The sequence below is a fragment of the Pantherophis guttatus genome, chromosome 8 (assembly GCF_059756535.1).
Source record: "Pantherophis guttatus breed Tessera chromosome 8, ASM5975653v1, whole genome shotgun sequence".
NCBI classification, from domain to species: domain Eukaryota; kingdom Metazoa; phylum Chordata; class Lepidosauria; order Squamata; family Colubridae; genus Pantherophis; species Pantherophis guttatus.
Genome location: NC_142070.1, coordinates 25,118,643 through 25,144,200, shown reverse-complemented (window position 1 = coordinate 25,144,200; position 25,558 = coordinate 25,118,643). Strand labels below are relative to the sequence as shown.

General features: G+C 42.2%; 1 protein-coding gene across 1 annotated transcript in view; it reads right to left on the bottom strand.

Moving 5' to 3' along the window:
- Positions 1-25,558, bottom strand: part of ENPEP (glutamyl aminopeptidase) — a 57,711-nt gene that overhangs the window by 16,282 nt on the left and 15,871 nt on the right. The window contains exons 5-11 of the mRNA XM_034442282.3: positions 20,270-20,424; positions 19,108-19,221; positions 16,546-16,680; positions 12,482-12,547; positions 4,256-4,321; positions 3,516-3,667; positions 1,781-1,860 (exon numbers count right to left, since the gene is read on the bottom strand). Of these exons, the coding sequence (XP_034298173.2) occupies positions 1,781-1,860; positions 3,516-3,667; positions 4,256-4,321; positions 12,482-12,547; positions 16,546-16,680; positions 19,108-19,221; positions 20,270-20,424 (768 nt within the window). The remainder of the gene's footprint in view (positions 1-1,780; positions 1,861-3,515; positions 3,668-4,255; positions 4,322-12,481; positions 12,548-16,545; positions 16,681-19,107; positions 19,222-20,269; positions 20,425-25,558) is intronic.

The window sequence follows — 25,558 nt, the reverse complement described above, 5'->3', positions numbered from 1 at the left end:
AATTTCTCTCCCTTTGCTATATTTAGGAGGATTTGAATCCTTAAGAATAAAGAGAGAAAAAGAAGCTGCTTCATCTGAATAGGGAAAAATAGCAGAGAACATTTGCAGGAATTGGGTATGGCCAGTCTAGAGAAAAGAAGGACTAGGGGGTACATGAAAGCAGTATTGCAGTATTTGAGGGTCTGCCATAAAGAAGAGGGGGTCAACTTGTTTTCCAAAGCACCAGAAGGCAAGACAAGAAACAATGGATGGAAACGAAGCAAAGAACTAAGGAGAAACTTCCAAACAGTGAGGACAATTAACCAGAGGAACAGCTTGCCTTCAGAAATTGTGGGTGCTTGATCACTGGATCAAGTCCTTCAGGAGTCCTTCGGGAGAAGGGTGGTATAGAAGTTCAATAAACAAACATAAACTGGAGGTTTTTAAGAAGAGACTGGACAGCCATTTGTCTGAAATTATATTGAGTCCCTTTCACACTATTCTGGTTGACTGATTGATTGACTGACTGATTGATAATTGTTGTAACCATCAACCACCAGGAGGCACGTGTGAGTAGGGCATGCATATAATTTCAAGACAGACAGACAACAGACAGATGGAAAGGAAAGGAAAGGAAAGGAAAGGAAAGGAAAGGAAAGGAAAGGAAAGGAAAGGAAAGGAAAGGAAAGGAAAGGAAAGGACTTTGCATCAAAATTCTATTTCCTGCAGAAATAGATAAAAATTTTATGCAGGAAATCTGCATTAAATTTTGATGTATGTATTAGATTAATTGTTCATCTTTTCTGCTTACGGCTCAGTCCAAATGTGGATTAGTATACATGTTTCCCAGCTATATATTTTGAATAAAGTTGATGAACATGACTATATTTTTCCATGTTAAATTTGAAATAGTGCAAGATTGATCTGAGTATTAAACTAGCCATTTGTAACAGATCTGCGCCATCTTGTGGTGTCACTGGAACATGCATCCTGTTTTGTAACATTCTCCCTCTCCTGCCCTCCCGGTGAGTCCCTGCTGTTTTGAGTTTTGGAGTGATTGGTCACCTTCACTGGTTATCCTATGTACTGCAAAGCAATTCATTGAGAGATGGATAAAGTATCTGCCTGCACAGACAGCTATCAATGATATATCAACAATTTTCAATCAAATATTTTAAAGGCTATAGAACTGGGATATACCTATCACCTGAGAAGGAACTATGAAAAGAACAATCATTCTTCTTTGTAATTCAAAGTGGTGAATTGTCTTGGCCAACCTTGCTCTTTCAAAAGAAACTCCTATCAAGTTAATACCACTTACTCTGATTTTTCTAGGCTTGGAAACCAAGTTGGATTTGGCCTGGTTATACCTAAATGCGACATCATTTGGGTGGGATTCAGCCGGTTTGGGCAGGTTCTGGCGAACCAGTAGTTAAATTGCTCACAGAAAGCTGCAGGGAGGCCTACTAGGTCCAAAACGGGGCAACGGGGCACCCCCCTGCGGCCCGCTTTTGCTTCCAGGGGGGTTCAGGAGGCCGAGTGCTGCCTATCACACCCCCTGGCCATGCCCACCATGGCCACATCGACCCAGCAGGTCATTAGGGCAGAGAACCGGTTGTTAAATTATTTGAATCCCACACTGGACATCATCAAAGAATTCTACCCTATAGGAGAGACTGGAATTTGAGAAAACAGTTCAGAGGAAAGCAATGTTAAACCACTTTGGTATTAGCCCTCCATGGATGTGATTCAAGAAAATCTTTACTTAATGGATAACTAACTATCCATTAATTTTGATTACCTGCTGATTCTGATATTTTGTAGAATGTTATATTTGATGTATTCCCCTCTTCCCACTTCACTGGAATATTCCACTTGTAACTGAAAATTCAGAAAGGAGACATATTTTTAAAAGAATTTTTATAATGAATCATGCCACCATTTTTGAAAGATACTATAAAAACATATGTGGTTTTGCTGGTTAGAATATTTGCTTCAATATACCAATTTTTCACACGACCATTGCTGCATTCCCATGGACACGTGATCAAAATTTGGACACTGGGCAACTGATTCATATTTATGACAATTGTAGTGTCCTGGAGTCATTTGATCACCTTTTGTAAACTTCTGCCAACCAAAGTAAAGAGCCTTGTGGCGCAGCAGACTAACTGCCTGCAATTATTGCAAGTTCAAATCTCAACAGGCTCAAGGTTGACTCAGCCTTCCATCCTTTTGAGGTAGGTAAAATGAGGACCCGGATTGTGGGGGCAATAAGCTGACTTTGTATAAAAAAAAAAAGAAAAAAAGAACACCGCTTGTGGGGGGGGGGCGAAAGCCTTACTAAGCAGGTATATACAAAAGTATGAAGGCTATTGCTTAACACATTGTAAGCCGCCCTGAGTTTCCGGAGAAGGGCGGCATATAAATTGAACTAATAAATAAAGTAGATGAGGAAGCCAGATTCACTTTACGATCGTGTTACTGACTTAACAACTATAGTGATTCACTTAACAACTGTGGCCAGAAAAGTCATAAATGGGGCAAAAGTCACTTAACAACTATCTATATTGTGGTTCTAAGTCGAGGACTACCTGTGTATTAGCTCAGCTATAGAAATTAGCAACAGTTCCAACAATGTAGATGGATGCCTTTACTGTGCTAATCTGTCTGCCCATCAAATTCAGTTTTATTTAAATTTACTTGGCAGCTGCTTTCCTTTAGTGATCTTCTGAACACAAACATATACTCTGTCAGTGAGGAATGAATAAATCTCCAGCAAAGCTACTGACATTAATTCATCAATAGCAATAGCACTTATAGACTTATATACCGCTTCACCATGTCTATGGAGATTCTCAGTCATCCAGGTCATGGTTGTCCCAAAGGTGCTTTTTCAAGAGGCAATTGGACTTTCTGGTTTTTCTTTGAAGACATTTCGCTTCTCATCCATGAATTTTCTTCAGCTCTGTTCCAGAGCTGTTCCAGATCTGAAGAAGCTTCTTGGGTGAGAAGTGAAACATCTTCAAAGAAAAACCAGAAAGTCCAATTGCCTCTTGAAAAAGCACCTTTGGGACTCTTCACAGTGCTTTTACAGCCCTAAGTGGTTTACAGAGTCAGACTATTGCCCCCAACAATCTGGGTCCTCATTTTACCGACCTTGGAAGGATGGAAGGCTGAGTCAACCTTGAGCCTGGTGAGATTCGAACTGCCAACTGCAGTTAGCAGTACTGCATTTAACCACTGTGCCACCACGGCTCAATTTCACTGATTGTAGAATCATGGTTGATTTGGGAGAAAAATAGTGTTACTGCAATTAATTCCATTTAATTCAGTTACCAGTTGGTATAAAAATGGAAGTTACACCACAACTACCTCAGAACGTTCATAGGTTCTCCAGTCCTAATATAAGAATCAACTAAACTATTTTATTATAATATCAATTATCTATGTGAGAAGAACTTAGTAAAGACCATTGAGAAAACAAAACTTCCCCAGTCTAGCAATATCATATCAAACTGTTAGACAGAAGATACCTAAATGGAGAAGATGGCTTGGAGGGATCTGCTTTGGGATCCAATAGAAAACGTTGCTGTGTGACTGTTGAGCTTGAATTAACTTTCAACACAGGATAACCCATCTGCCTGGTCCATGTGTCCATCACTTCTTTCACAGGTTTCCCACTTACCTAAAAACAACAATAGGTGGTCATGCTGGGAGAGTCTTCAACACCAAAAATAGAGATGGTATCAATTTTCCAGGAGGTGTCTGAGCAATTCATTTATTTGTGACAGATATTAAATTGTAGCTGGAGTTTTGGTGGCACATCTTGTTCTAATGCACATTTTCTTTCTCTTGATTGGCTTCTCAGAGTATTTTTAAGATAATCATTTGGTCTTCCAATCAAACTTTGTATTTGGTTAGTACCCCAACATAATGGGTACAACATAGTTGAGGCTCAATCTTTGGTACTTTTTCTTTGAGTCTTGATTTGTTATTTCAGTTTGTTTACTTTACAAATCTAGCCAGCAAATTTTGGCAGTTGGAAGATAAGTGCCCCCAAAAAACTGTAAATTGCTATTAGCCTCAAACTGCTATTAGCATACCATTAATTCATAGTTCTTTAATTCATTTGTGCTTTCCTTGTCTTTTCCTAATTGTGCCATTGCAACAACACGAACAGCATCATTAATGCTAAATTATTATTTCTTCCCTGATGCAAGCTCAGATGGTATTAGTAAAAAGTATGAACTAACTGGAGAGAGACAGAACATACCTCTTCCATTGCGTTCCAGAAATCGTCTGTTTTTGCATTTTTAAAATGATGTTGTGTTAGGTATTTCTGTGGGAGAAAAGAAAGTCATTACATGGGGTTGCAAATTCTGAACATTAGCATTTACCATAACATTTATAAAAAGTTATATTGATTGCTATTAGAACATCTTTCTTTAACTTGTCATCCTCCAGATCACTCTTTGATCATGGTACATGGTTTGGTGCAGCGGACAAACTCTATACAAGTACACAGATAAAGCACGTCACAGAGGCAGCCAAATAAGTAGCTAGTGCTCATTTGTTGTCTAAACAATTCCAGTTCTGATTTTAAAGCATTTCAAGATTTTAAAGTTCTGATTTTGCAGGGCAATTCATCAGATCCTGCTAAACACCCAAGAAGTTCCAGAGGGCTGCAAGTTTCCACTCTGATATAATAGGATATGGATCAGAGGTGGGTTTCAGCAGGTTCTGACCAGTTCTGGAAAACCGGTAGTGGAAATTTTGAATAGTTTGGAGAACCGGTAGTAAAAATTCTGACTGGCCCCGCCCCCATCTATTCTCTGCCTCCCAAGTCCTAGCTGATCGGGAGGAAATGGGGATTTTGCAGTAACCTTCCCCTGGATTGGGGTGGGAATGGAGATTTTATAGTATCCTTCCTCTGCCACGCCCACCAAGCCACGCCCACCAAGCCATGCCATGCCCACCAAGCCACACCCACAGAACCGGTAGTAAAAAATTTTGGAACCCACCACTGATATGGATGTACAATGCTGAGTTTTTAAAAATCTAGTTTGCAGGATGAAAAATAAATAATTTTATTATTATTATTACTATTTATTCAATTTTTATACCGCCCTTTATGGCTATATCTTTTTTTTCCCCGTAAAAGTTCCCAAGGTAAAAAAAACCCAACAACCCTGAATTTTAAATATGTCCTTGATTTAAACATGGTTAGAAATGTAACTTTCCTTGACCTTAATTATTTCTCCAAGTGAAAGCTATTTAGGTAAAGTGGGATTGCTCTCGTAACACTCTGCTTCACCTTCCATTTCAATTATTCAAGAACACACATCTTAAAATAAGTCCCCTCATCCATTAAACAAGACAGGAATTTATAATCTAAGCACACTACGTAGGTTTCAGTAAACAAACAACCGAAAAAACGAAAAAAAAAGAACACAACTAGAATTCTCTCTCGTTCTTTCGCAGCTCTTTGCCCTAATGTACAGCCCAATGCATTTGTCAGGCTCAAAACTGCTGACTCTCAGTGTCACTGCTGGATAAAGAATAGATTTGTCCTTTCAAAAGCATTGAAACTTGCTTTCAGGGACCAACGAGCCGATCCTGCAGATATGCAAGATTCGGAGTGTGGATTTAATTGTCAGGGAACAGCTGGGTTTTTGCTGAATTGTCTTTTAAGTGTTCTCTGCCTCCTCTTTACACACAACACCCTAAACCAGCACTTTTGTTTCGAACTTATTTCCCCCCCCCTCTTCTTGTTGAATTTCTACCTGAGGTCAGCTTTTAAACAAAAGAGGTGAGCTTGACAAGAACTGTGCATGAGGATAACTTCTGCTGAATGGGATGCTCTTTATGGATGTACCATGCCTGGTTTACTAAAAAAAAAAATGGATAGGTTGATTAAAGGTACATATTTCATCACGTGGCTGTTTTTATCCACAGGGCCACAAGCAAAAAGTGGCAAAGAAGATGCTATCACTACAGGTAGTCCTTGCCTTACAACAACTGGTCTAGGGACTGCTCGAAGTTACAATACCACTGAAAAAAGTGACTTATGACCATTTTTTGCACTTACAACCGTTGCACGATCCAAATTCAGACGCTTGGCAACTGGTCCGTATTTATGACCGGTTGCATTGTCCCAGGGTCATGTGATCCCATTTTGCGACCTTCTGACAAGCAAAGTCAATGGGGAAGCCAGATTCACTTAACAACCGAGTTACTAACTTAACATCTGCAGTGATTCACTTAACAACTGTGGCAAAAAAAGACAGTAAATGGGGCAAAACTCACTTAACAAATGTCTCACTTAGCAACCGAAATTTTGGGCTCAATTGTGGTCTGAGGTTGAAGACTACCTGTATTTCTTCTTCGGATTAATAACTGAGTGCAAGAAAATGGAGATTCTCAATCATCCAGATCGTGGTTGACCCAGAGGTCCTTTTTTTTCAAAAGGTAACTGCACTTTCTTGGTTTTTTCCCTTCAAAAACATTTCACTTCTCATCCAAGATGCTTCTTCAGTTCTTCTAGGTTCAGTTCTAAACCAATAAAAGTTCAGAGGCCTTTTGAAAAAAATGAACCTTTGGGACAAGTTTCTCTTCACTTTGTGGGGTGGATGGAGGACATGGCTACTCCAATGCGTTCTACAGAGACATGAAGAACATTGCATGTTAGACTTGATAAGACAGTATCTTGGTTGTGCTGTTATTGAAAGTTGTAACAGTTGTGCTGTGAATGGTCATTGCTGACATTGGAAGTTATAAATCAAAAGTGTATATTTCCCTTTGTCAGAGCTCATACGGTTTAGTGCAGGGGTGCCAAACTTGATTTCATTGCGGGCCGCATTAGGGTTTTGTTTGACCTTGGGGAGCTGTAATGGGCATGGCCACGGTGGGTATGGCCAATTCTACGTCACTCGTGTCGGGGGCACCTTTGATGGCCTGAGCGCTTTGCCAGTGAAAACGGGCACCCAAGCTCCGTTTCCAGCTGCGATGGTCTCCTGCAACCCTCTGCCAGCAAAAATGGAGCTCAGGAGAGCCACATGCGGCCTTCCCGAGCTCTGCCAGAGGCTGGCAGAGGCACCGTGGGCCAGTCTTTCGCTGTTTTCAGGGTAGCCCCTGAGGGCCAGATCTAAGCACCCTGTGGGCTGGATCTGGGCCCCAGATCTTGAGTTTGACACCTCTGGTTTAGTGAATAAGATGATAATCTAGACAAGAAATAGCAAAATTCAAGTCCCTCTCAGACACAAAACCTCATCAAATATTTTGGGTTAGTCACATAGGCAAGTCCTCAGCCTAGCCTATCTCAAAAGGTTCAGAGGATGTGGTGGGAAAAACTGGAGCAATTGGATTTCTTCCCATGGAAATCTACCATGGACACAATCTCTAGATATGTGTTCATAGTGGCAACGTGGAAGTTGAAGTGAAGGTGAAAGCAATGTTTGTATCTATGTACATATAGACTCAGAAAGTCCCTTCCCCTAAATATGTGTGTCTCTCTCTCTGTGTATGCATTTGAAATGATATGCATGTCAGCAGCAAAATAGATGTGCAGAAAAAAATACACCTAGCTCTGTGTAGTCTCTCAACCTCTTTTGAAGCATATGTATATGCATACATATTTGTAGTTGTATAGTTGTGGTTATAGTTGTAGTTGTAGTTGTTATATGTACCCCAGAAGAAATCTCTTGGTTTGATACCTTGGAAGTATGGTTTGATAAATCATGTTTTTCTTGGCTCTTCCTACATATTTGAATGTTCTGTATTAGAACAATAGATGGCACTGTTTGTCTCACTCAGCACTTCAATGATTTCATGAAGTTTAGTTTGTATGATTATTCCTAGCTTGAATCAAAAGCACAGATCAATTATGCTAACGAATTACATCTTGATCAAGTGTAGAAGGTAGGTAACTTCCTGCACAATCATTATTTCTCAACCAGCAATTATGATATTATTATTATGGGCTCTGAAACCTTAACTACTTTGATCTCAGTTCCAGCTCTACTTAATAAATACCCTTTTATAATGTAGGCAGCATGTGGTACCATGCAGTGGTGAAATGTAAAATTTGTTACTACTGGTTCTGTGGGCGTGGCTTGGTGGTGGTGGGGTAATATGACTGAGTGGGCATGGCCAACTTTTTTTTTTTGTTACTTTTAAAACCATTTTTTCTACAACCTCTTCAGCTGAAGAGGTTGTAAAAAAAAATGCTTTTAAAAGCCTCTGACGATCCCAGCTGACTTGCCTGATCGGCAGAGGCTTTTTATTTTACTTTTAAAAGCATTTTTTCGGCCGAAGAGGTTGTAGAAAAAATGCTTTTAAAAATAAAATAAAAAGCCTCTGATGATTGCGTGGCTCAGCTGGGCATAGGAGTGGGGAGAGATTTTTGCTACCTGTTCTCCGAACCACCCGCCGCCATCGCTACCGGATCGGGTGATCCGGTCCAAACCGAGAGCATTTCACCCCTGGTACCATGATACGTGTTCTTTCTTTTAAACAAACTTTTTATTCAAGCAGCACTCTTAAGGCAGAAAGAGATGTGCGGTGTGTGTGTGTGTGTGTGTGTGTGTGTGTCAGAGGTAGGTTTCAGCAGGTTCTGACCAGTTCTGGAGAACCGGTAGCGGAAATTTTGAGTAGTTCGGAGAATCGGTAGTAAAAATTCTGACTGGCCCCTCCCCCATCTATTCTCTGCCTCCCGAGTCCCAGCTGATCGGGAGGAAATGGGATTTTGCAGTAACCTTCCGCTGGAGTGGGGAGGGAATGGAGATTTTATAGTATCCTTCCCCTGCCACGCCCACCAAGCCATGCCACTCCCACAAAGCCACACCCACAAAAATGGTAGTAAAAATTTTTGAAACCCACCCCTGGTGTGTGTGTACTGTATATTGAGATAAATATATCCTCAAAGTGTATTTTGAGATAAAGATGAACAGTATCTTCAGCTTGGAAATAGGGTAACTAGCACATGTTCCATGAACAATGGGGATCATGCAGAGACAAAGATTGACAGCTGGATAGTATACCTGAGCTAATGTAGTTTCTTTAGACAAAGAAAAGTCGTGAGATTGCCCACATGTGTTCTGGGGAGGGGGCAGGTCTTCAGGAGGAAGTCCACAGAGTTCAGAGGGACCTGAGGGTGACCTGTGAATAGAGTACCGGGAGCCACAGAAGAAGAGACTACTCTCACAGCCATGCATGAAGCATGTTAACATGACACTGGGTCTGCCTGATCCAATTCTTAAAGCGTGTTTAAGTGGAACATGTTTAAAGTGTAAGAAGCATCCAAAGTTATCTGGGTGAATGTATTTTTAATCTGGGGAAGATTAAATAAAAAAGAAGGAAGCAATTACAAAGATTTAAAAAGAATTATATGCAAAAGGCTTACTGAAATTTTGGAATAAGAAAGTTAAACAATGGACTGAAGTTTGGATATCACCTCATGTAAAGTATTTAAAACACCTATTTGAATTCAATAAACAGATATGTCCATAGGAAAGAAGAACATTTCAATTTGTTAAGGAAGCTGATTGGTTGACTGTGCTAAACAAAGAGACAAGTGGAAAAAGAAGGGGACCGTGAAGTTTTTAGAAGACCATATGATGACAGAAGTATGGAGTGCTTAAAGGGACTAAAACATTGTTGTCCAACCTTCTGGCTTGCCTAGGCCACTTAGAGTGAAGAGGAATTGACTTGTGCCACATATACATATATAATATAGTTAATGTATATAAATCAAATAATAATGTTAGATGTTTACAGTCTTGTGAGGGCACATTTTATTGTAAATAAATTTTTTCTCTCTATATAAAAATGGCTCTGTGTGTGTATGTTCCAGCATAACTCTGGTACACAGATGACTTACTTCCTGGAAACAAATACTGTAGGGGTAAGACACTCCTAACATCCCTCAGGGTGTTTGTTCTGTTAAGATACAGCCTGTTGTGTCTTAAAATGGCTTCTACTGCCTTAAAATGGTTTCTACTGTACAGCACAGTGGAGTTGCCATGGTAACAGCTTCACAGTACTCCACAAGGGGGCTCCCTCTGGTAAGGGGGAAAATCCAAGATTAGAAATTACATTTAGTCCGGACATTTTCAACAAGGTTTTGATTATTCTTGAGGACAAATGTATGGCCATGATCAATAAAACATTACTGCAACTTGACCTGCCTGCACCACTACGAGAACGACATGACATACTTCACGCAGATTACATACAAGAAAAGAACTACAACGTCGAACAGCTTAGTGCATATATTGCGGACAAGAAGCCACTTCTAAATCAAGATCAGAAAAAAGCATACCAAATGATCATGGATCAGCCAGCAAAACAACAAGGTGGTATCAGTTTACTTGACACTTCTGGGGGCACAGGGAAAACATTTTTAACTAATTTAATTCTCACCTAAATCAGGGCTCAGGGTGAAGTTGCTCTTCCTGCCTAATACCGGATTGGGATAAATAAATACCCGGGCAACACTGGGTTATCAGCTAGTTGTAAATAAAATTACCATTAAAAAAAGAATTCAGGGTCTTTTAATCCAAACTCAAATGAAAGGCACTAAGTTAGAGAAGATAGTCCTAGCCAGGTGTAAAAAATGCTACTGGCTCACCGAACCGGTAATAATAATTACTACTACTACTACTACTACTACTACTACTACTACTACTATTATTATTATTATTATTATTATTATTATTATTATTATTATTATTATTATTATTTTATTTCTATACCGCCCTTCTCCCGAAGGACTCAGGGCTGTATACAGCCTAATTAAAAGCACAAAGACAAACAAAATTTAAAAATAATTATAATTATTAAATAATTGGCTCAGTTATAAAACCCCCAAATTTAAAATCCCACATTTAAAACCAATTAGAATCTTTACATTGATAGCCCGGCCTGGCGGAACAACAAGGTTTTGAGGGCACAGCGAAATATACGGAGGTCGGAGATCTTACGCATTTCTGGGGGCAGTTCATGCCAAAGGGCAGGGGCTCCCACAGAGAAGGCCCTCCCCCTGGGTGTCGCCAGCCGACATAATTTGGCCGATGGCACCCTGAGGAGACCCTCTCTGTGGAAGCGGACTGGCCAGTGGGAGGCTACTGGTGACAGAAGACGGTCTCGAAGGTACCCAGGTCCAATGCCATGGAGTGCTTTAAAGGTGGTAACCGACACCTTGAATCGCACCCGGAAGACCACTGGGAGCCAATGCAGCTCGCGCAGGAGGGGTGTCACGTGGGCACAACGAGTTGCGCCCATAACCACCCGCGCGGCCGCATTCTGGACCAGTTGGAGCCTCCGGGTGCTTTTCAAGGGGAGCCCCATGTAGAGAGCATTACAGTAGTCCAGTCGGGAGGTGACAATGGCGTGAGTGATCGTGCGCAAGGCATCGCAATCCAGAAAGGGCTGCAACTGGCGAATCAGGCGAACCTGATAGAAAGCCCCCCTGGCCACGGCCATCATATGTTCTTCTAAAGACAGCCGTGCATTCAGGAGGACGCACAGATTGCAAGCCCTCTCTTTGGGGGGCAAAGACTCACCCCCAATAGTCAGCGATGGCACCAGCTGACTATATTGCGATGCCATAGTAAAAAAATGTAAAAAAAAAGTTCCAACGATCAGCTGAGTGACGTGCGATCATTGGATTTTTTTTTTTTTACTTTTTAAGCATTTTTTTACTACCGGTTTGGGCGAATAGATAGTAAAAAAATGCTTTTAAAAAGTTTAAAAACGGCTCAGACGATCACGCGGCACAGCTGTGATTGTCTGAGCTGGATTTTTTTACTTTTTTAAAGCATTTTTTAATACCTATTCGCCTGAACCGGTAGTAAAAAAATGCTTTAAAAAAGTTTTTAAAAAGATTCCAACGATCACAGCTGTGCCGCACGATTGTCGGAACCTTTTAAAAAACTTTTTAAAAGCATTTTTTACTACCGGTTTGGGCGAATAGGTAGTAAAAAAATGCTTAAAAAATCTTTTTAAAAAGGTTCCGACGATCGCGTGGCACAGCTGTGATCGTCGGAACCTTTTTTTTTACTTTTTAAAAGCATTTTTTATTACATATTCACCTGAACCAGTAGTAAAAAATGCTTTTAAAAAGTTTTTTAAAAGGTTCCCAAGATCGTGTGCCACAGCTGATTTCCCCCCTTTGCTGTTGTACTTACCTTCCCAAGCCTCGTTTTGGCGTGTACTGTGCATGTGTGCGCAGCACGTGTTTGATGTGAGCTGCACATGTGTGTGCTCAGAGCACGCTTGGTGCACAGCGCGCCTGTGCAGCCAGAGAACCGGAGCAAACCGTTTCAGATTTCACCACTGGTCCTAACCCCTAATTCACACATATCGTCAAAGTCTGTTAATTCACAGCTAAAATCCAATAATTTCTCACAGAGAAATATGTAGTCCAATAATTTCTCCCAGAAAAATATAGACAGCCTCAAATTATTAATCATTTGGGGTTTCATTTCATCAGAATGAATACCTGACATCCAGCTTTGAAGAGTTCTGGTGAGATCCAATCTTGAAGCATTCTGAGAATTGACGCTCCCTAGATAGACAGAGATTTGATAATATTGATAAATAGTACTTCATATACCAATTTGTATTCAAGGTGTTCAAAAAGTAAACAAACAAACAAACAAACCAATGTTCCAGCTTGACTGAATAAAACACACTGATCATGTATGCTCTCCCTATTTCTGTGCAATCCAGAAATACAAGCATAGTATTAGTTATTCTTTGCATTGTAGTAAACTCCTTATAACCAAGAATTAGCGAAACTAATAAACATTGCTTATCCATTTGTTCAAATCTTGTCTTTACATAAGCAGACATATAAAAATATTCAGTCCCAAATTACTGAACTCAAGCCCTTGTTGGGTTTTTGTGGCTTCACATTGATTTTTTTTACATTTTGGGGTATATTGATAAAAACCAACATCTAAAAATTCTGGTCTGTTGAAGTTTCTAGTGTCAGGTTCTAAGTAACACCCACAACAAAAAAAGACTCTGAGGCTCGAAGTTCCTCAAGGATCCATTTTATTAGAGATGTCATATTGGCACATCTGGGAAAACCCGAATTTGAAGGCTTCCAGGTCTCCCCCACCCAAATGAAAATCCAAATCCCTACCCAGCACCCACATGTCCATCACATGGCCAAATCAATGCACCATCTTCCCTGAGTCTTCATGCTGCCTGGTGTCGGGTCGATGTTCAGGCTCAGGACCCTGGACAGCACCCCGAAGTTCAGAAAGCTGGTTAAAGTTTAGTGGAGATTCAGGTTAATGTCAGGGTTCCAAGTAACAACCCCTATGAAAAATGACTCCAAGGCTCGAAGTTCCTTAAGGATCCATTTTATTCGGAAAACCCGAATCTGAAAGCTTCCAGGTTTTCTCTACCCAAATGAAAATCCAAATCCCTGCCCAGCACCCACATATCCATCACATGGTCCAATCAATGCACCATCCTGTTGTGGTCTGCCAGCAGCCTGCGGAGCTGGCAGCGGAGTCAGACAGTGAGGAGGCTGGGGAGGAACAAGGGCCAGTCCTGGAGTCTGGGGAAGGCTCGGAGAGGGCTCTGCATCAGAGGCAGAGATGGGGCCAGGGCCATCTGGGAGTTATGCGTGGACTCTGGAGCCTCCAGAGGCAGACATCAGAGAGGCAGAGGAACAGGAGGAGCCTGTTCCTAGTGCACATGTGCAGAGTGCAGAGCTGCCAGAAGACAAGAACAGTTAAAACAAAAGGGACGACTCAGGAGTAAGGCCTGGAGATGATTGGCCCCTCCCATAAGGCTTAAAAGAGGAGCAAAGACACGTGGGACCTTTGCAGAAAAGCAACATTGTTAATTCTGTTCCCAGTCAGCATCTCTATTTGATTCTGGACTCTGTGTGGCTTTGCCAAGTAGGTCTTTGGCAGCGTGTCAAGGGAGATAAAGGTTGGTGATTATCCCGAAGGATTTCTCCCGAAAGACTTTTTGCAACTAATTGAAACTCAGCAATGAATGAACGTAATTCACAGCTGTTGCAATAAAAGAGGTATTTGGTACTACTTGTGTGTTTTAATGACTGAAGAAGCCTAGATCACAACACATCCCAACTGGAGATGCCTCCCAGTCACACCCCTCCAGGTGCAGAACAGGATGTCCTTGACTCCCAAAGAAAGGAATGTTATTATGGCTATATATCCCCCCAGCTCCATACAATCCCCCCTCCCAGTTTCTGGCTAATAGTGGCAGGCCTGAAGATCCAATGCAAAAGATGGCTTCCAGGCCTGACATCTAGTTTCCAGACTTCACTAGATAAGTGCTGATAAAAGGCAGCACACACAGATAGCTTTGTTCAGAAAGATTTCAACAGTTACTTGTGCATACTAATACTGTGATGAAGATCACTTCAACTTGGACTTCAGTTGGAAGGAGAAAATTTTAATAGAATTCTCACTGATAGACAGCATTATTATAACTAAGTGAGCCTGTGTACAGAGTAATGACTTGTCTTTCACTGGTACAATAATCTTTCCAGCCATCTACAAGTTCCCTGACTTCCAACATTTCCATTAAACCTCAGATAAGGTGAGGAACATAATTCTATGGAACTTTAGAAGATTGGGAAGTGGAGATAGGCAAGGAAACTTCAGGTTAACAGAAGAAACAGAAAATAACAGAAGTACCTTTCTTGATACCTCACAACCATTCAGTATGCACAGGCACCACAAAAAGAAACTAAAGCATACCCTGAGAAAGAGGGACAGAAAACAGAAACGGGGAAAAAAAAACATCTGGAAAATTGAAGATTTATCAGCGCCAAATGAAGATATTATCTGATAAATATGAGCCAGCTCCATTTGGCATGCCGATTCATGTCATTTGTGCCAATTTACACATTTATTACGGTCAGTGGTTTGTTTCCCCATTCCCATTCCAACTTGAAGCAATCCAGTGAGAAAAGTGTCAGAGTTGAGTAGCAAATACATGCTTTGCATACTGATGGTCCCAAGTTCAATCACTGGCATTGCTAAGTTGGAGAATCTGGAGATCTGTTCATAATCAACCTAGACAACATTGACAGAAGTAGAGTAACGCTCTGATTTGATACAAGACATCTTCCTCATTTATAAACAGATTGCACGCAAACTTTGTTTGCCACAATTCAATCCAGACGTGTGATTTCAGCCTTTAAAAATATGTGGTGATCCAGCAAACACAATTGGCAATTCATGCCTGGTCATGAGTAAATCTTATATGATTTAGACCACAATAGTGTTCACTGTGCAAGCAAAAGTGAAGATTGTGTCACATAAATTTCATACCTGGGAATCCCATTATCAGTTGTAAATTTCAGACCATTTCCTTCTTCTTCTTTTTTTTTCATACCTTGACTATGAAAGTCCCAAATACATATTCAAGAGGCTGACTATAAAAGTAAAAATCCATTTAAACAGCTACTTTCTCTGAGTTATATAAGGCAGTAGTGATCAGAATGCATGGCTATTGCAAAGAGACAAGGCCACTTTCATCTAAGTATGAGCCTTGGTAGTACAGTGGTCTAAGGCACCCTGTTATTAAGCTGGTTATTAAGACCAGCTGCCTGCAATTACTGCAGGTTCAAATCTCGCCAAGGCTCAAGGTTGACTCAGCCTTCCATCCTTTCTAAGGTAGGTAAATTGAGGACCCAGTTGTGGGGGCAATAAGCTGACTTTCTATAAATATACAAAAGAATGAAGGCTATTGCTTAGCGCATTGTAAGCCGCCCTGAGTATCCGGAGAACGGCGGCATATAAATCAAATTTTTAAAAAAGTATCATTCATTATTGATACACTGTAGAGCAGGGGTGTCAAACGATGTCGTCACGTGATGTATCACGACTTTTTCACCCGTTGCTAAACCAAACGTGGGTGTGGCCAGCACGTGACACATCTGGGCCGCGAGTTTGACAGCCCTGCTGTAGAGAGTCCCAGATTATACTATAAAAAATATCAACAGATAGGAACAATATCCACAAGTCATTACCAGGACAAAGATAATGATTAATTTACCTAACCGTAACCATTTCCTATTTGTCACTTTATATAATATATATTGACTTGGGCAGCTGTGCCCTTGCAAACCACTAAGTGGTGAAAATTACAGTGCAGCGTATCACAATTATCTAATTATCACCCCAAATACTCTCTATACAGTTATAGTGGCACTGAAAAAAGTGAGTTATAACCAGTACTTGAATTTACAATTGTCACAGTATCCACATGGACATGTGATCAAAATTTGGGCCTTGGCAACCAGAAATTCTGGTCCCAATTAGTTAAGGTTGCAAGTTGTGGACGACCTGTATTCTGTTCCTCCGCTGTTCAAGGAAACCAAGTTCTCCATCTTTCCTGCCTCTGAACCACATAGTGCAGATACATATATATATAAAACCAAAGTGTAAAATATATATTCCACAACATTCATCTCATGTTTTTTCCCCCCAAGATCAAAAAAATCAGCTCAAACACTAAACATGTTTATCTTCTTTTCTCCCAGTTATACGGGGAAATTTAAACTCTTACTTTGCTGTACGATATGCCATCAAACACAGAAGTTATTTCATCAGGAGAAGACACATTCACGGTAATAGGGTGAGATGAAACCAAAGAATCATCCTTCAGCACTGGGAGTAGGTCATCAATTAAAATTTGTTCCAGCTGTGGAGAAAAAAAAAGAGTTGATGGGAAAAGTTATTATTCCCCAAAATGATTTACTTAATTAGATAAAAGCAGGCTAATACATGAAAAACGATGAGCATAAATAAAATCATGCCACATGTCAATCTCACCTATCATAGGATAAAAGGAGTTTTGGATGGATAGCTAATTAACAGGATAGAGAGCAAAGAAACGTCAAAAAGATGTAGTTAGTGCAGCTCACTTTCTTGATTCTCTAGAATTTTACCTAAGAATTATATAAATATATCTATCATATGCCGGGTTGTCCCCGGTTCGCACCGGTTCTATAGAACCGGTAGTAAAACCGGCGGGAGGCTCCACCCACTGCCCCCGACATCATCAAAACACTTCTGCGCATGCGCAGAAAAGCGCATGAGTGAGTGAAGCGAGTGCGCACGCACGGCCCCACTGCAAACTGGTAGTAAAGGTAAGTAGAACCCACCCCTGATCATATATATCATCATTACATATTGTAAAATAGCTAATATTTGGTCAAGATGTTTTTCTACCATCAAGTTTGATAACTCAAGGAGGAAAATTTATAGATCGAAGCTTCTAAATCAGGGGCATTCAGCCTTAGCCATTTTAGGTCTTCTAGGCTTCAACTCCCAGAATTCACCAGCCAGAAGGGTTGGCTAGGAAATTCTGGAAATTGAAGTCCACTAGCCTTAACATTGCTGAAGTTGGACACCCCAATTATAAATTTCATATGTCAGAGCTAAGTAACTTAATGAAAGCTATCCCACTAAAAATACCTCAGCAAAGCTGAATTCCTGTTTTAAAAAAAGACAAAACCATTCACTTTATTTGGCTGCAATTCTACAGTATTTTTTCCAGGATGTTTCATTTAGCCTACAGCCCTGAGATCCTGAGTATCTTCTCAATCAAGTACTAACCAAACTTTATGTTGCCTTGCCTTTGACCTCAAATAACTCAAATAAGGTCATCTAATAGCTATCACCTGTTGAGCAGCCATACTTGAGCAGGTGTATCTTATTTAAATTATTAGAAAGGAATGTTTCTATAGATATTTTAGAGCAGCCTTGATACTTTAAATTCTCAAAATTCCTTAGTAAGTGTGGTCATTTATAAGAATTCTGAAGATGGAATCCATATAGTTGGAGGACCTTAGACTGAGGAAGCCTATTATAGCTGTTTGGCAGGAGTGAAAAACCAGGTCCACATGTGATGACGCAATTAAACTGATGTATAGCTAAAATCGTATGCACAGGAAACTTCTCAACTAACTGTTGGCAACCTGCTTAGAGTTAGATAAGGATAAACAGCACTTAAGGTTGAGGGGGTTGGGCTTAGTTCTCTTGTGTCTATATAGGAATTCTAGGCTAATTTATTTATTTATTTATTGGTTCGATTTATATGCCGCCCTTCTCCGGAGACTCAGGGCGGCTTACAATGCGTTAAGCAATAGCCTTCATACTTTTGCATATACCTGCTTAGTAGGGCTTTCGGCCTCCCCTATGTGGTGTTCTTTTTTATACAAAGTCAGCTTATTACCCCCACAATCCGGGTCCTCATTTTACCTACCTCGGAAGGATGGAAGGCTGAGTCAACCTTGAACCTGGTGAGATTTGAACTTGCAGTAATTGCAAGCAGCTGGTGCTACTTAATAGCACTTTAGTCTGCTGCGCCACCAAGGCTCTTTTCCCCTTTTCACTCCACAGCCAGATTCTATCATCCCTTTTCCTACATTATTCTATGAAACAATGAATCTCCAAGTCCATGCTGGAGATTCAACAACTCGGTGAAAATGCCTGTTTCCTAAAATCCTGGATGGACTATTGAGAAGCTTAAGTACTCTCTAATATAGGCTCTCTAATATAGGCTGCGCCTTGATGGCGCAGCAGACTAAAGTGCTGTTAAGTAACACCAGCTGCCTGCAATTACTGCGAGTTCAAATCTCACCAGGCTCAAGGTTGACTCAGCCTTCCATCCTTTCGAGGTAGGTAAAATGAGAACCCGGATTGTGGGAGCAATAAGCTGACTTTATATATATAAAAAAGAACACCGCTTGGGGGGGCCGAAAGCCCTACTAAGCAGGTATATACAAAAGTATGAAGACTATTGCTTAACGCATTGTAAGCCACCGTGAGTCTCCGGAGAAGGGTGGCATATAAATCGAACCAATAAATAAATAAATAAATTTTCAACAATGATCAGTATTCTAAGATCAGCATTATACTAATAATAAATTTATTAAAAAAGGCTAGAAGTCAGTGGTTGTGGGGCAGAACACGGGGCTTCAAAACTGATTTTAAAAAGCCCTTGTTGTATTTTTGGGGGGCGGGGGAAATTCAAACAAAATCCTTGGGCTAAAAAATGTCCATAAACATGAGTAATACTTCCTTTGTTCATATTCTATAATTATACAAAGACAAGAATTCTTACCATTTGCCAATTTTTTTCTTTAGCATTTACACCCATAAACTCAAAGAAACTGGCAAATCCTTCGTTTAGCCATAAGTCATCCCACCAATCCATGGTCACAATATTTCCAAACCACTATAATAAGTAAAAAAAAAAAAAAGCAAACAGCATTACAAAAGAAGATGAATAGGAAGAGAAATGTATCATCCATAAATGAGCTATTTAGATATTGCACAAGATATTTTTTTCCTTTTGTTGGAAAATAACACAAAGGCAACACAAACCACGGCTCAAAAATCCAGTTTTCTTCCAAGAGCTTCAGTTTTGCATTTAGATGGGTAATAACTGAGAAGGGGACATTTTTAGTGGCAAAACTCTATCATTTGAAATGAAAATTTACTGCTTTCTCTTGTCAAATACCAGTCTAAACCATTGTAACTTGCCCATATGTTGAGCAGCTATAATTATGGTGCTTTATTATTGAAGCTTTATGTTTGCCTGATTCCAAATAGTATTGTTAAATATTGACTGCATTTGCATAAACATTTATCATATGGGAATCATATGGCATATCCTCCTTCCATGTTCGTAAACATCTTGTTTAAACAAGTATAACTATAAGGAGCCCTAGTTTTTTTTTGTTTCCATTTTCAATATATTTACAGTATATATATATATATATTGTATAGGTACCAGTATATGTTGAAGATAAATATTACCAAATTTCTTCACACATTTTTCTTTTCCCTTCCTTTGTGAGAAGAGGGGCCAAGAGAAAAGAGTCCTTATCAATAGCACAACTCTTACAATTTAGCATGATTTATATATGCTGAATAATACAGAGACTGAAGAATAGCTACAGCTTTATGCTGTAGCAGCTGCCAAAAGTAAAGCCCCATCTAAAAATAAAATATTGATAAAGGATGAGATAAAACCTGTTTGTGAAATATATCCGAAACACCAAATTAACCTACTGTAATTATTTTATACCTCAGAAGGAAACAGATAAAATTCCTGACAAAAATGATTTATACGATAAGCACATTATAATTTCCTTGAATATAATAACGTATTTCGGTTTCGTGTTGACAACAATATTCGGTAAATCTCCAGAGGCGCTTTGCATAGTGAGAGGGGTGGCATATAAATGTAAGAAATAAACAAACAAACAAACACACTATACCTGATGGACAAGTTCATGTGCAACCACAGCTGCCACTCTTTGCTTGTTTGAAGCAGCAGATTCTTGTGAATCGTAAAGGAGATTAGTTTCTCTATAAGTGATCAGCCCCCAGTTCTCCATGGCCCCGGTGCCAAAATCTGGAATTGCTATTTTGTCTAAATGGAACAAGAGAGATGTTTTCTTAGTATTCAAACTCTTCCATTTCCCTCTAGTCCACAGGTGTCAAACTCGATCGCATCACATGATGTATCATGACGTATCACAACGTTTTTTGCCTTTGCAGAGCTCGGGTATGTGTAGCCTGCATGTGATGCATCCGACCCATGGGCCGCCAGTTTGACAGGCCTGCTTCACAGCCCATCTGCCTCTCAACAATCTGACAATGCCTGCTTCGGTGCTTCCAACACAGAAACTCAGTGCCGGGTATGACACGAGGCCACTACCCCATGAGCCCCCAGACCCCGTGGTCATAGGGGGCCAGACCCATTATGAGGTGTAGCAAATCCTCAATTCGAGGTGGCACAGGAGACAACTCCAATATTTAATCAAGTGGAAGGGTTACCCCTTATCAGAGGCATCTTGGGTAAAGAGTCGAAACATCCAGGCTGATCGCCTTATAGCCAAATTTCATGCAGAAAATCCAAACAAGCCAGGTGGAGGGTCACGTCCCTAAACTCTGCATCTGTACTCAAATTGTTTTGCTTTGCGCAGGTCGCCCTCGGGAAGTGAGGGGAGCCGAATGTCAACTTGCAAAGCTTTCAAGTTGCCATGAGCAGGAGGGAGGGAGAACTGATAGAGCTGATTGATTTCCCTAACTGAAGTGCATTCCATACATTCTTCCTGACCGCAATCAGAAGGAGGGTGTTGGATTTCACAGCCAGCCAAAGTGGTTAATTGGAGAATGTGATTTATGACATGGCCAGAGAGGAGAGACAGGGACATAGGGGAACGTAAATCTAAGTGGGATTAGTTCTAACTGCATCCAAATATTGCCGAAATGGTGCTCCTAATAAATGACTGTATTTCTTTGGAAGTTCGGCTCATGGCTCATGAATTAATTAGGGCATCTTTCGGAAACTTCACAACAGGATAATACTTATGAATACTTAAGAGCCTGGGGGCGCAGTGGACTAAGTGCTGTTAAAGTAGCACTTAGTTGCCAGCTGCCTGCAATTACTGCAAGTTCAAATCTCACCAGGCTCAAGATTGACTCAGCCTTCCATCCTTTCGAGGTAGGTAAAATGAGGACCCGGTTTGTGGGGGCAATAAGCTGACTTTGTATAAAAAAGAACACCACTTAGGGGGCGCCAAAAGCCCTACTAAGCAGATATATACAAAAGTATGAAGGCTATTGCTTAATGCAAAATAAATTGCGTTATATTGTTATATAAATAGACTAAGCCCATCCTCACAATACTTCTCTCTTCCAGTAGGGACTTTGATCAACCCAGATTGGATCTTGCAAAATTATCTTTGGATATATATATTCATTTGTGAGTACTATATGTAATAGACATGCAATCAGTCCATCTTTCACTACACACAGTAATACTTTTCACTGTTTCAGCCAGAGTAATTTCTATAGATTCTTCCTGTGATTAGGTTGATTTGATAATGGGACTCAGAAATATTTATTGATAAATTAATGAACTAAATCCACATGTAATTAATCATATCTGGCTCTATTCACCATGAAATATAAGAGCTTGTCTTTATAGCAGATAATCAATATTAGTTCTAATGAAAGAGATGGACTCAACAATCCTTGGAGGGCAATATTGCCACCAGCTTATAAATCAATCTGCTTCTCAGATGGAGAAGTTTTATGCAAGAATTTTGGACCCCAAAATCCCCATATCTTCTTTATGGTTTTTCAACTCAGGGGACCCTCGGGGGAAGGGTTACCTCCATGGAGACCCAGAGATCCCCCAGGGCGAGCTGGATGGGGGGAATGAAATAGGGCAGCATTATCAGAATGGAAGGTTGAGGGATTTACAGGGGTCGGAAAATGACTACAAACTTATGCGGTTTGAATTTCCCCTCCCTCCTCCTTCCTTTGGACCGAGTTTAGGCCTATGGGCCTTATTACGGCTACAGCCACCCATCTATCTTGGCCTGCTGAATTATTCCTAATTTTCCCCCTTCTCTATCTAGCCTGTCTGAACTCCCTGCCATGTAAAACCTCTTTGACGTAAATTTACAAACTTAAACCTCCTTCTGAGCAGGATACTTGGACTCCCGGATGCTACCAATCCCAGGAGGGATACTGGTTCTATGGACGTAAGGCTGATTGGAGGCGGAATATGGCTATCTTCATGCCCGGGTTTCCATCAACGTTTCCATGGGTTGGCCTAGGTGAGAGGATGGCTGCCCTGGAAACCTCCGGGGTCGAATGATATGCACCTCCTTTGCCATTGTCGTGAGAGGACAATGGAGCTTGGCGGCCTGACCATGGACTGGAATTTTCCCTACGTTTGTAACATCGGTGGTCCCCCTACCCTTGGACTTTGGCTCCCCTGATGATTATATGTATTCGGTATTGGAACTCCTCACCCTGCGAGATTCTCCCCTCTCGCAGGTTTGGCCCTCCACATTATCGAGGGCCTATCTCGATGACGGACTTTGGAGTCCAGAGAGATGGCATGGAGCAAGGAAGAATTTGTGGGGTTTTCTAGGGAATTTTTTAAAGATTTTAAGGGGTTCTGGGAGGGGGGTTTGTAATAATCTTTTTAGAGAAATTGGGAAGACGACTCTGGGGGATGGGGGGGGGAAATCCACCAGGATCAGAGCCGAGCCCAGCACAGGGTAACGATTTGGGGGGCGCTGGTCGAGGGATTGGGAAAGGGATGGGGGACGATACCTATGAGGTTTGTACCATCAGCACGGTAGATGGGAGGGGCAGATATGGCGGGAGCAGGGGACCATATCATGTGTTGGGGGCTCGCACTCGCTGTCTGAGAGCAATTGCTTGCCCCGGTCCCCACAGCTCCGCTCGGAGACTAGGTGGCTTAGATACTCAGGATCTGGGCCTTCGGCTGATGCTATGCAACACTAGGTCCATGGTAAATAAGCCCCCCCTCATTCACGATCTTATACAAGAGGGAGGAGCAGACCTGGCAGGTATTACCGAGACCTGGTTGGGCCCGGAGAGCGGCGTCCATCTGGTTGAAATGTGCCCACCAGGCTTCAGAGCATTCCATCAGCTGAGGGCCCAGGGGAGGGGAGGGGGGTGGCAGTTATTATTAACAAGGATCTGGGTCCAAGGGAGACCACTGTGCCTCAGATAGCTGGATGTGAGGCCCTCCTTGTGAGGTGGGGTCGTGGGGTTCAGATGGGCTTGTTGCTTACGTACGTGTCTCCCTGCCGTGTGGCAACAGCCCTACCTGAGCTACTCGACATGATAGCCACAGTGGCAGTAGATACACCCAGGCTTTTAGTCATGGGTGATTTCAACTTGCCATCCGTCGGTGAAACGTCTGAGTTGGCTCGGGAGTTCATGGCTTCCATGACGGCCATGGACCTGACCCAGTTAGTTCATAGCCCTACTCACAGGGGAGGTCACACTCTGGACTTGATTTTTGTCTCTGGCCAGTGGTTGAGTGGTCTTGTTATAGGGAATATAGATATGGAACCCTTGTCATAGACTGACCACTCGCTCCTTCGCCTGGATCTTCGAACCGCTACCCCTCACCGCAGGGAGGCGGACCCAATTAGATGGATCCGCCCCAGGTGCCTGATGGATCCTGATAGGTTCCAGATGGAGCTTGGGCCATTTCCTGAGGATCTAGCACATGACTCGGCCAAGGACCTGGTAGCCGCCTGGGACCGGGCGGCTGGTGGGGCCTTGGACCGAGTCGTGCCTTTGCGGCCTCTGACCCGGTGCCGATCCCGGGCGGCTCCTTGGTTCATGGAGGAGCTGAGGGAAATGAAGCGCTGGAAAAGACGCCTGGAGAGCGGTTGGAGGGCCAGTCTCGCTGAATCTGATCGAACACTGGTAAGGTCGCATATTAAGGCCTACCTAGTGGCGATAAAGACGGCAAAGTTTAATTACTTTTCCGCCTCTATTGCATCATCAGGGAATCGTCCGGCCGCCCTGTTCAGGGTAACCCACTCCCTGCTCCATCCAGGAGTGCGGGAGAATCCCTTGGAAGGCAGGGCGGAGGATTTCGGACAATACCTGTATAACAAAATCGCTCAGATCCGGGGGGATTTGAACTCTGACTGGGTAGATCAGGGCAGGGTGACGAGGAATAGTCTTGAGAATGTTATCTGGGAGAAGTTTGATGCTGTGACTCCCAATGATGTGGACAGGATTTTGGGGAGACTTAGTGCGGCCACATGTTTACTGGACCTGTGTCCCTCCTGGTTGGTACTGGGTTCCCGGGAGGTTACACGAGGCTGGCTCCTGGGTGTTATCAACGCTTCGTTGAGTGAGGGTTACTTCCCCGCCACCTTGAAACAGGCGGTGGTGAGGCCTCTCCTCAAGAAGCCGTCCCTGGATCCAGCGATATTGGCCACTACCATCCTGTCTCTAACCTTCGCTTCATGGCAAAGGTTGTTGAGAGTGTGGTCGCGCGACAGTTTCTGCAATTCCTGGAGGAAACATCCTATCTAGATCCGTTCCAGTCGGGTTTCAGGTCTGGGCACAGCACGGAAACGGCATTGGTCGCGTTGGTTGATGATCTCTGGAGGGCTCGGGACAGGGGTTGCTCCTCTGTTCTGGTCCTGTTAGACCTCTCAGCGGCCTTTGATACCATCGACCATGGTATCATGCTGCACCGGTTGGAAGAGTTGGGGGTGGGAGGCACCGTGTTATGGTGGTTCTCCTCCTTTCTCTCCGACTGGTCGCAGTTTGTGTTGGCAGGGGGGCAGAGGTCGACCTCGAGGCCTCTTATTTGTGAAGTGCCGCAGGGATCGGTCCTCTCGCCCCTTCTGTTCAACATTTATGTGAAGCCGCTGGGCGAGATCATCCGTGGCTTCGGGATGAGATACCACCAGTACTCTGATGACACCCAGCTGTACATCTCCACCCCAGGCCACCCCAACGATGCCCTTGAAGTTATGTCCCAGTGCCTGGAGGCTGTGCGGATCTGGATGGGGAGGAACAGGCTCAAGCTCAACCCTTCCAAGACTGAGTGGCTGTGGCTCCCGGCATCCCGATATAGTCAGTTGACTCCATCACTTATTATTGGGGGTGAGCCGTTGGCCCCCACAGAGAGGGCTCGCAATCTGGGAGTCCTCCTGGATATGCAGCTGTCTTTGGAGGAACATCTGACGGCTGTAACCAGG